Source organism: Trachurus japonicus, chromosome 8, assembly GCF_045865225.1.
Source record: "Trachurus japonicus isolate A0001 chromosome 8, Traja_1.0".
Lineage (NCBI taxonomy): Eukaryota > Metazoa > Chordata > Actinopteri > Carangiformes > Carangidae > Trachurus > Trachurus japonicus.
In genome coordinates this window covers 7,424,040-7,436,396 of record NC_140914.1, presented here as the reverse complement: position 1 = coordinate 7,436,396, position 12,357 = coordinate 7,424,040, and the positions used below count along the sequence as shown (strand labels likewise).

Sequence of the window (12,357 nt, the reverse complement as noted above, 5' to 3'; positions counted from 1 at the left end):
GCTGTGACATTGGAACCTCAGCCGTTGCCGTCTTGTAATGTTACAGAAAAGCTGCATGTTGACTACACTAGAGAACTTGTTCTTCTTATCACCAAACAAGGCTGCTCTCTCTCTCTGACAGCTGATTTTTAAATACCATGAATGGAAAGCATAAGAAACATCCAGATGTTTCTTTTGTTTCTTATCCATTCATATTGCTGTGATTTCAAGCAAAAAAGAAAACGATGCGATTAATCACGATTAACTTAGGAAATTTTGAGATTAATCGCAATTTAAAATTTTAATTGTTTGACAGCCTTAACACTACTCTTTCAAAATGTCCTGTGTTCTCAAGGTGCCGTAGACGAAACCCTGACTGCAGCTGTTTCAGACAAGGAGGTGGAGGTGATGGGAAACTGGGCCTTGGTATGAAGAGAGACAAAAAATACAAGCTGAAACTGACAGTTAAGACAGACAGTTTTGATGCACAAATTAAACTTTCATCATTTCTAATATTTCTACACTGTTCTTGTATTTTTGTACAGTATTACTGTAACCTATTTGATCAGTTTTTTTCTGATTCTGTTTTTATAAGGATGTAATTTCTACATGTTCTGTACAGTTCATTGAAGGCAATTTTGAAGTATGAAAAAATACAATTTTAAAGGGAAACTTGTGTGTTTCTTAATTTCTTATATTGATTTTGTGTGATTTAAGTGATCTATATAGGTATCGAACAACTTAATCAGTACTGCTATTGCACTAAAAATTATCATTTTTTAATTTTGGTGCCAGAATTGACCTGTCATTCTCTTCATAATGTGGGGCAGATGGAAGGTGTGTTATAGATCTGATGAAAAAAAAGTACCAGTTTTATTCTGTCAACCACATGTGGGCCACAATGATTCAACAGAACTGAGCCACACGTATTCTGTATGTGACCCATGAGCCATATAATTATTTGAATTTAGTTTACTCCTGGTAGAAGTCTGGTTTTGTTATGGTTCAGTTTGGGCTTATATACCTTAGGGCCAGATGTGGCCCATCATTCACTTCCAAAAGTGGGCCAGATGAAAGGTTTGGTGTATATTAGTTTAGGTTCTGGGTAAAATCTGGATTTTGGTCTGTCAGCCACATGGGGGCCACATAAGAGCCAGTAGGCTTAACCTGAACACAGCCATACAGGCAGGCCCTATGAAGCCCAGCTATAAGCCATATGTAGTTGGTACAGTTCTGGTAGAGGTCTGGTAATGTTATGGTTAAGCATAGCTTTCATATACTTGGGCCAGATATGGGCCGTCATTCACTTCCGTAAGTGGGCCAGATCTTTGCTGTTTATTTGGGCCACATCCAAGCCAAAGGAACTTTGCTAGCCACAACTCAGCCACAGCATCATTTCTCTGTACTGGGTCAGGACACAAGACTTCATCCTGAACTGGCTTACATGTGCCCTCACATCATTGGACACAAATGTTATCAATTTTGAGTTGTTGTGTTCAACTGGTGAAACTTGTGTTTGACTTTTGCCACCTGTGCTCAGCATTATGCAACACAGGTGCATCACAATGAAAATGTGTTGGTAAGATGTGTCTAAACAGGTGAAAAGTGCTGATGGTTTTGCCAAAAGAGTGACGGATTCAATCAGTGGGTTCAGGCAACTGAGAATTTGGTTCAGACAACAGGGTTTAGTGTTTTAGCAATTGAGAAAAACAGTAAACAGTTCATGAGAAAAATGTAAATGTCGGCACATTGACTGTCGCCCAATGTTAGAAAAATAAATCTGAACCAAAAACTACTGTAAAAAACTGAATTTTCCATTAATTTATTATTTATGTGGTGGACACAGGAGTGAAAATAACCATCCTGCAGAGATGACTAAGGCAACATTGTTCATCTGTTTGTTTTTTCCATTGATAGTGCTGGCGACTTCACTATTACGTAACTTGTTTGTTTTTCTGAATGAGGCCGCACTGAGCAGGAGAAGGTAAAGTGAGCAAACAGAAAGCAGGGAGAGTCACATATTTCTCAAGAGGATCAAAGTCTTATAAGTTATATAAAAGGAGTGGGAGGACTCAGGTTGTCCTTGGGCGATACCGCGGCAGTCCCATAGAAAATTACAGAGGAAAAATGATTGAACTTTTTCAAACATCTACTAAGCATACTTTTACCTAGAAACCACATGTAATCTTTAAAATCCACAGTTGTAGACGTATCAACTTTCTCACAATGTCAGATAATGGGTGTTTACATTCATTTGTGCCACTCACATCATGTAAAACACAATTTACAGAAAGATTCAGAAGTTTCTATGAGAAAAGGAGGAGACACAGGAGGAGGATAAGGAGGTGGTAGGAGAAGAAGAGGGATGGGGAATGGGTAAATGCGGCCCCGCTGGTGGGTGTGAAGGTGATGAAGCCCGGCTGGTTGGTGGTGATTGTGCTGTTGATCCAGCTCTGATAGCGAGACACTCTGGTATAGACTCCTGGGAAATTAGGCAGACCACAAGTGGCTACAAAATTCACTCCTGCTTGGATCCAGCGGCCATTTTGCTTACTCATCATCGGCCTGCCAGAGTCGCCCTGAGATGAGAGGAACATTTAGGAGCTGGGAATCTTTGCATGAACTTAAATCTGAGAAAAACACTGTAAAACAAAAATAATTACATAGCAGGCGCCCTTCCCTCCGTCACTTAACCCGGCACATATCATGTTCTCTGTGATCTTGCCCACTCCGTAGTTACGGTTACACTGTCTGTTCCCCACAACTGGCACCTGCACCTCCATCAGCTTCTCTGGTGAAGAATCTGGATCTAAAGAGACACAGACTCAGGCTAAACTTGTTGTGAAATACACTCTCTCACAAAATGGGTCAACATCCACATCACTTCAGAAGCTATAAAATAAATATAAGTAAAGACGGTTATATTGATCTTCTGCTGTTTAAGTTGTTCATGCTGAGGTTTGTGAAACAAAATCAAATATTCCTGAGAATATTAAAACTCCTCAGAAATTTTAAAAGATGCCCTGAGGAAACCACCAGAGACATTATGGCGTGTTTTGACAGGTGAGTCACTATTTTATTTTTGTCGTTCACACACAAGCTAATGCTAATCATAAATATATGGGTCCATGTGCTAAAGTTTCATGCTATATTCAGTGACTCAACATTGTGGGGAAAAAATGCAAAAAATTAAGCAACAAAGGCAACTGCTAAACATAGACTTAGTGACTCACCAGTATTGTCAAGACCAGTGATCCACATGTCAGTGCCTGCAAAGAAGTTGCTGTCTGAGGCCGCCAGGCAGATGGGCCGGATGAAGTCGGTGAAAGAGACCGTTGAGGAGAGCCTCAGGAGGGCGATGTTGTTGTCAAGAGTTGCTGGATTGTAATCAGGATGGACTATGGTCTGTGATATTGAACGAGAAACCTTGTTAGGGTTGGAGCCCAGAATCACAGCCGTGTTTTGTGTGGAAGATCTGAAATGATGAGAAGAGTTGTTGCAAGTTAGACACAAGGATTGTATGGAGCCTTGGAAGACACGATTAAGTGTTTAATCAATTATTTAAAGCAGAAGTAAGCGGAATATTTGTGTTAATATAAGTCTTAAATAGTTATATCTTCCGACAGCAATCACTTACATAGAGTGTTTGGTCTGAAACACGGGTCTGTCAGTCACTCTGCTCTGCTGTAAGCCGAGGAGAAAACTTTCCTTGTATCCTACAACCTTTATCCAATGAGGAGAGAGAACGGCATAAAGGGGCGGTCCTCTCTGTGTGTGCAGCCAAGGGATGCGCATGAATGTGGTGACGTAGGGACGAGGGCGGGGACTGCTAACTCCATCAGCTGACAGAAAGTTAGCCAAAACGACCGGATCGCTTACTTCTGCTTTAAAGCAGAAGTAAGTGATATATTTGTGTTAATATAAGTCTTAAATAGTTATATCTTCCGACAGCAATCACTTACATAGAGTGTTTGGTCTGAAACACGGGTCTGTCAGTCACTCTGCTCTGCTCTGAGCCGAGGAGAAAACATTTATTGTATCCTACAGTTTTTATCCAATGAGGAGAGAGAACGGCATGCAGGGCTGTGTGTGCAGCCAAGGGACGCCGTGAATGTGGTGACGTAGGGACGAGGACTGTTATGGTGCGTTCAAGGAAACTCGTAACTCGTGTTTTTCCGACCTGTGAAGTGGTACCAGTTCGATCTGGTACGACTTCACGGGTCGGAAGTTACGAGTGGCCGTTATAGTGACTTTCACAGGTAAAACAGGTCGGAAAAACACGAGTGGGTTGCCTGGAACGCTACAAAGTCGTAAGTTGTGACTTGAAGCTGTAATTTACGGTTTCAAAAGCCTGCCTGGAACGCAGCATTAGCCAAAACGACCGGATCGCTTAGGCTACTTCTGCTTTAAGTTAAAGTAGGCTAAATGCCCAGGGGTGTAGTGAAAAGAAAAATGCTTAATGTATGAGTTTGAAAACCCATGACCGGCGCATTTAACCAGTGCATATTTACGTCTGTTCTGTTTTTTTTTCTTTTTGTTGTTTTTTACAGATGCACTTAAAGGCCGGGTAAACCAAGAATAAATATGTGTTTTAAGTTTATAATACCACAGAAAAACATATTATTAACCAAATTTGGAGGACTAAAAAAGTTGTTAAGTAGCCTATATAAAATTCTGCATAAAAGTTGAGCAGTTTTCTCTGCTTCGGGACGGTGGGGGTGTGTCCGCTGCAGGCAAAGAAACCACGCCCCATGGCAGGAGAGCTGGGCTTCACTGATACACAACCTAAACATGTAGCCTACACGTCTTAAAGACGGGAAAGTGACCTCAAACCTATGCCTCAAACACACTCCGCCATACACCCCAGTCCTCAGCACTGACACAGCTGATAAACCTTCAGGAAATATTTCTTACCTCAACTCTTGGTGTCTAAAACAGTCCCAGCAGCAGCAGCAACTTCATCCAGCTGCAACAGGTTATAATCCACCTTGCTGCTCTGTTTACATCTCATCCATTTGCATTGTGTTAAGAAAGAAAAAATAAATAAATAAAGTTTTTAGCTAACGTTAGCTTAGCTTTAGCTTCAAGTGTCCTGACAGGAGAAGCAGTAGCAGAGACAGTGAATTATCTCTGGACCTGGTACCGAGTCCAGACCCGGTCCAGACCGCCCGGTGGGAGGAGACCGGGGGAAACAACACGGTGGAGCCGGGAGTAGGCTACGGCTGCTGCCGCCGCTAAAAAACCTTTTTTTTTTCTTTCACACAATGCAAATTGATGAAACGGGCAGACCGCGAGTAACGATCAAAACGGGAATAATATCGGTGGATTATTAACGTGGTGCTGGATGACTGATGCTGCTGCTGCTGCCTGTTTTAGACACCAGAGTGAAGGTAAGAAATGGTTTGATCAGCTGTGTGTCCGCTTGGTGTGGCCAGACCAAGGCGGAGTTTTGTTTTTTTTACGGTGTTTTCCCTCTGTGATTTTATGGCTGGTCTCCCGTGTGTCTGATTGTGTGGATGCTGTCTGGTCAGACAGTGTGTTAATGAGGGAGACTATGGTCAAAAGACCTGCTGCGGCTGTGTGTAACGTTGTGAGGGATCCTCGGTGTCTGACCGGGGGAGTCAACCTCTCTCCCCGCGGTGACTGACGTTAATCACGGTGTGAATACAAACTCGTTATATGAAGGAACAAGACAGTAGTGGTCTCTGGCCCTGTGTGTGAACATGAACTACGTTTAGTTAACTTAGCTGGCTGTTTCACGTGTTTCAGCTAGACTGAAGAGCAAGTGGGACGGAAAACCTAGTCGGAAGCCAGTTGGCTGAATGTATTTAGCTATACGTAGAGCAGAGCAGGGGGCGGGTTTATGTAACGGGCCCTCGACTTAGGCCCGCCCATTCAAAACCTGAACACAGAACAGTCTCTGAGACCTAGCTCCTCAAGGAAATTGGCAAAAATACTTTTCACATGTTTTGAGGGACACATTTAAAGCAGAAGTAAGTGGTCCGGTCGTTTTGGCTAATGCTGCGTTCCAGGCAGGCTTTTGAAATCGTAAATTACAGCTTCAAGTCACAACTTACGACTTTGTAGCGTTCCAGGCAACCCACTCGTGTTTTTCCGACCTGTTTTACCGGTGAAAGTCACTATAACGGCCACTCGTAACTTCCGACCGGTGAACTCGTACCAGATCGAACTGGTACCACTTCACGGTTGGAAAAATACGAGTTTCCTTGAACGCACCATAACAGTCCTCGTCCCTACGTCGCCACATTCACGGCGTCCCTTGGCTGCACACACAGCCCTGCATGCCGTTCTCTCTCCTCATTGGATAAAAACTGTAGGATACGATAAATGTTTTCTCCTCGGCTCAGAGCAGAGCAGAGGGACTGAGAGACCCGTGTTTCAGTCCAAACACTCTATGTAAGTGATTGCTGTCGGAAGATATAACTATTTAAGACTTATATTAACACAAATATATCACTTACTTCTGCTTTAAGGCCTAGTTAAGAAGAAAAATACTGAATTTGGTTTACCTAGTCTTTAAGCGTATTGCATTCGCTTGAGTAATTTATTTTTTGGTTTGTTTTTCGGGGCAATTATTTCTGTTTTTCTGACAAATTTTTTTCCCTGTTCTTCTGACTTTTTTTCTGTTTTTCGTGGTCATTTTTTTCCTCCTGTTTTTCGGGGGGGGTTCTGACTTAACGAGATTTCAAAATCCCGCTCCCACCTGCAAGTAACGGTTAACCACTGCAGTCAAGCCTCCACCTCATCACGGATCTATTACATCTTTTTAGAGATCCATGAGATACCTTGTGAAGGATTTTTATTTAAAACCCACTTTGGTACAGGTTCCACCATTGCTTTATTTTCCAGACTGACGGCTCGAACATAAGCATCAATAAACTTTTCCCAGGATATGCTCCACAAAAAATACAGTCTAATTTTCACTGTGTTCCAAGTAAATTCAGATTTATATTGAAAGGAAACTACCTGTTACAGAACACCTCCTCGGAGAGTGTCACCAAAGTCCTTCAATACAGAACGTCTCTGGTGTCACTCAGAAAATATCAGAGCAGTCTGATGCAGCACCTTTATTTTGAAATCAGTCTTCAGTGGTCAGGTCACTCATTTATAGCTCAATGTTTTGTCTCCACCAGCTCCTGAAGGAAACACCTGCTGCTTTCACTGAACTGTTAGAGGCCTAAATAAAGAACCCCCCCCCATGTTGTGTTTCATTGCAGCTCTACCCTCAGTGCTCACTCTGAGATGCAGTGAGCAGCCGACAGCACCCATTCGTTGTTGATGAGGGATCCTCCACAGAAGTGGGTAGAAACAAATTGCAGACTGGCCTGCCAGGGCCAACTGCCCGCAGGGGCCGCCTGTCCTCCAATGACCCTGGTGTTGAGTGGAGCCACACCACACACTGAGGAGTAATGGAATAATAATAGTTAATAATAATGGAACTATAAATAACAACATGTCGAAGTAAAGTATGTGTGTATACAAAAACTTTAACTTACCATCAAGTTGTGAGTGAGACTCTGAAAAGAAGAAAACAGAAAACTCTTGAAAAAACAATAGTGCTATCACACACACCACACACCAACCAAACTGTTTCAAAAACCAAAACTGTAAGTGGTGTAAATACAATCAATAAATCAACAGTGGCCAAACTGACAACTTCAAATGATAATTACTGTTTATATGAGAGCTCCATACAGTATAAAGGTAGGGAGGCCCTCCCTCCCACCAGAAGCTGCCTTCATAAGCTCTTGTTGTCTGTTTCCATGTTTTGCATATTCTGTGTTGTAAACTTTTTTCTTGTCTGTATTACAACATCTACGGTAGGCTATTGCACGTCTGCCCATCCTGGGTGAGTTGTCCCTCCTCTTTTGCTCACCCAGAGGTTTCTCCAATTTCTTTCTAAAAGGGTTTTCTTATATTAAAGCTCCATACTGTATAAAGGTAGATGTTTGTATTAAAGCTCCATACAGTATAACGGTAGATGTTTGTATTAAAGCTCCATACTGTATAACGGTAGATGTTTGTATTAAAGCTCCATACTGTATAACGGTAGATGTTTGTATTAAAGCTCCATACTGTATAACGGTAGATGTTTGTATTAAAGCTCCATACTGTATAACGGTAGATGTTTGTATTAAAGCTGCATAAACCGGCCTGCGCTCCCTCCCACCAGAAGCTGCCTTCACAGCTCTTGTTGTCTGTTTCCATGTTTTGCATATTCTGTGTTGTAAACTGTTTTCTTGTCTGCAATACAACATCTATTGCACGTCTGCCCGTCCTGGGTGCAGGGGGGAGGTTTCTTGAGTGTTTTTCCTCAGGGTCTAAGGGCAGAGGATGTTGTTATGATGCTATGTGAAGCCAAAAGAGACAAACTGTTTGTGAAAATGGGCTATTAGTCCAGTCATTTTATGAAAAAAGGTTGAACAAATTGCAACAGAAGCAAACTCAACTGATTTTGTATCCTCAACATGACCTGAGTGAGGGAAAAAAAGCCCCGAAGAATCCCATTAGGGGAAAGTTTAGAAAAAGACCCAAATATACCCCATTCATACGCCTATTAATTATTTTTATTTAGGGTAAAATTTTTAACCTTTAGATATCTTGATGAAAATTACTGAGTTGATTACTTACATTAAGACAAACATTGTTAATTTTGTTTAATTTGCATACATTTGCATAAATTCCACCGTTTTGACAGCACATATATATATATAAAGGTGCTGTGATGGTACCAGCTTGAAAATTGGAATGAGTTGACTCCATCGGTCAACCGACAAGAAATCACTTTAAATTTCAAGATGACTGCAATTTTTCAGGATAGCCACATCCTTAGTAGAGCAGGTATGACATTACGTATTAATTTGCATTCATACAACACCTGATCTAAACATTGGGTATAGCAGGTGAAAATGTCTTGTTCAGTCTTGTTAACATATTACAGTTAAAAAACTTAATATTAAGGTCTGAATGGAACCCATTTAGGCTATCAGGTGTTCTATGAATGCAAATTAGCCATACGTAATTGGATTATGCACTGTTTGCTCATACCTGCTCTACTAAGGATGTGGCTGTCTTGAAAAATTGCAGTCATCTTGAAATTTAAAGTGATTTCTTGTCGGTTGACCAATGGAGTCAACTCATTCCAATTTTCATGCCGGTACCACCACAGCACCTTTATACATGTGCCGTCAAAACAGTGGAATTTATGCAAATTTACTCATGTTAAAAGAATTTCAAAAAACCTGTAGCCTAATACATTTTTTGTTTGTCTTAATGTAAGTAATTAACTCAGTAATTTTCATGGAGATATTTAAAGGTTAAACATTTTTACCCTATTCACGTGAGAAAAATAATTAATAGGCGTATGAATGGGGTATATTTGGGTCTTTTTCAAAACTTTCCCCTAATGGGATTCTTCGGGGCTTTTTTTCCCTCACTCAGGACATGTTGAGGATACAAAATCAGTTGAGTTTGCTTCTGTTGCAATTTGTTCAACGTTGACTCCTTTTTTGGCCTAAAATTACTGGACTAAAATTACCTTGCCTTACCATACAGTATAAAAATAAAATTTTCTGTTAAAGCTCCATACAGTATAAAGGTAGTCTCTGTCAGCAGATCTCTAACACGATTCAGGTGTGAGGAGGCTCCTTACCTGGAGTCAGGAGAGTCAGCAGAGTCGCCACACAGGTCACTTTGTAGAGAGCCATAACTGAAAGTCAGTTTGTTCCTATCTGCGCTGGTATTAAACAGCCCCCCCACCCCCCAATTAGACACGTTACCTGTCCGAGACACGCCCAAACGTGACACGCCCAAACGTGACACACCCAAACATGACCACAAACACAGCAGTATAGGAGAAGGTAAAAGTGAGCGAACAGTAAACACATTGAATCAAGAGGGTCACCCCGGCCGTCCCATAGAAAATTAGAGAGGAAAAATTATTGGACTTTTTCAAATATCTACTACTTAGGCATACTTTTACCTTAAAACCACATGTAATCTTTAAAATCCACAGTTGGAGACTAACGTATCATCCTTCTCATAGCTCATAGCTCAATGTTTGGTCTCCACCAGCTCCTAAAAGGAAACTGCTGCTAAAGATTTTCACTGAACTGTTAGAGGCCTAAATAAAGGACCCCACTCACCCATGTAGTGTTTCGTTGCAGCTCTACCCTCAGTGCTCACCTTGAGATGCAGAGAGCAGCCGTCAGCACCCATTGGTTGTTGATGAGGGATCCTCCACAGAAGTGGGTAGAAACAAATTGCAGACTGGCCTGCCAGGGCCAACTGCCCTCAGGGGCCGCCTGTCCTCCAACGATCCTGGTGTTGAGTGGAGCCGTAATGGAATAATAATGGAACTATAAACAAACATGTTCACGATGTCGAAGTAAAGTATGTGTGTAAAAACGTTAACTTACCATCAAGTTGTGAGTGAGACTCTTGAAAAAACAATAGTGCTATCACACACACCACACACCAAACCAAACTGTTTCAATAACCAAAACTGTAAGTGGTGTAAATACAATCAATAAATCAACTGTTTTAAAGCCAAACTGACAACTTCAAATGACAATTACTGTTTATATTAAAGCTCCATACAGTATAAAGGTAGATGTTTGTATTAAAGCTCCATACAGTATAAAGGTAGATGTTTATATTAAAGCTCCATACAGTATAAAGGTAGATGTTTGTATTAAAGCTCCATACAGTATAAAGGTAGATGTTTGTATTAAAGCTCCATACAGTATAAAGGTAGATGTTTGTGTTAAAGCTCCATACAGTATAAAGGTAGATGTTTGTATTAAAGCTCCATACAGTATAAAGGTAGATGTTTGTATTAAAGCTCCATACAGTATAAAGGTAGGCTATATGTTTGTATTAAAGCTGCATAAACCGGCCTGCGCTCCCTCCCACCAGAAGCTACCTTTATCAGCTCTTGTTATCTATTTCCATGTTTTGCATATTCTGTGTTAGCTGTTTTCTTATCTGTAATACAACATCTATTGCACGTCTGCCCGTCCTGGGTGCAGGGGGGAGGTTTCTTGAGAGTTTTTCCTCAGGGTCTAACGGCAGAGGATGTTGTTATGATGCTATGTGAAGCCCTTTCAGACAAACTGATTGTGAAAATGGGCTTTTAGCTCAGTTGGTAGAGCACCTGCCCCATGTGTTGAGGCTATAGTCCTCACTGCAGGCGGCCCCAGTTCAAATCCCGCATCAAGCGGCCCTGTCCTGCATGTCATTCAACCCCCTCTCTGCCTCCCATTTCCTGTCTCTCTCTTTCAACTGTCCTGTCATTAAAGGCAAAAAAGCCCCCCAAAATATACTACTACTACTAAAAAGTAGCCCGTACAAGGAGGGGAAAATTATTTCCAACATCATGAGCGTGACATGAAAACAAAACAGAAACAAAAACAGCGTGCCTGTGAGAAACCACAGAATTTAAATCCATCAGATACAGTATGACTCCTACCCTGTCCTGAATTCAAAAGGGAGACGGCTGTAGGAACAAAGGAGTGCTTGTACCTGTTTATACGAGGCCTTTGATTATGTTTTTTTGACTGGTGTTATGCAGCCTTTGTCTAAAATCAATGCACTTGTCCTTAGTTTTCTGTACATTTAGTTGGAGAAAGGCACTGTCACACCAGTCTGCAAATTCATCAACCACAGGACCATGGGCATATAAGGAGGCTGACTATTACTGAATCGTCAGCAAATTTTAAAATGAAGCTGTTGTCATGCCGACTGCGGCAATCGTTGGCATACAGAATATAGAGAGGGGAGAGGACGCAGCCTTGGGGAGACCGAGTGGAGGATGTCATCTACCCCATCATCACGTGTAAAAAGCAGATGAGAAATCTGCACATAGCAGCTTAGCATGGTTTTTGTTGCCTTCAAGATGTTTAAAAACCCAGTTTAAAAATGTAAGTGGCAGTGGCATCCTCAACTCTACGACCGGCCCTGTAGGCAAATTGTAAAGGGTCAAGTACTAGGTGTCCGGTCTTAAAGGGATAGTTCACCCAAAATTGAAATTTCACTCATTATCTACTCACCCTCATGTCGACTAAGGGCTGGGAGAAGTTTCAGAGTCCTCCGTGGCTTCTCTGAGTTACAGGGGGTCTCGGCGTAGCACTGCAAGTCCATATAACGGTTGCAAATGGATACCAACTGTCTTCATAACAAAAAGACACACCAAAAAACATCCAAATACCTCCATGCTGCTCGTATGTAATGTCCGTCTTGTATTGAAGCCCCGAAATGCGAAACTGTCCCGAAAAAAATTAAATAAGTCTTTATTTCAAGCTTGTTTGTGGCGGAAGCTTCTTGAAGCTCCTCTTCCCGGTTTGTCAAATTTGGACG

At 41.6% G+C, this 12,357-nt stretch overlaps 1 protein-coding gene across 1 annotated transcript; it reads right to left on the bottom strand.

Annotated features, from left to right (window-relative positions):
* Positions 1-2,285: 2,285 nt before the first annotated feature.
* LOC146982498 (chymotrypsinogen A-like) lies at positions 2,286-9,707 on the bottom strand. Its single transcript, XM_085785584.1, has 5 exons — positions 9,653-9,707; positions 7,237-7,399; positions 3,213-3,454; positions 2,643-2,788; positions 2,286-2,558 (listed from the first exon to the last, which is right to left on the bottom strand). Exons 1-5 carry the CDS (start codon positions 9,705-9,707, stop codon positions 2,286-2,288), a joined length of 879 nt encoding a protein of 292 aa, XP_085641710.1.
* Positions 9,708-12,357: the final 2,650 nt, after the last annotated feature.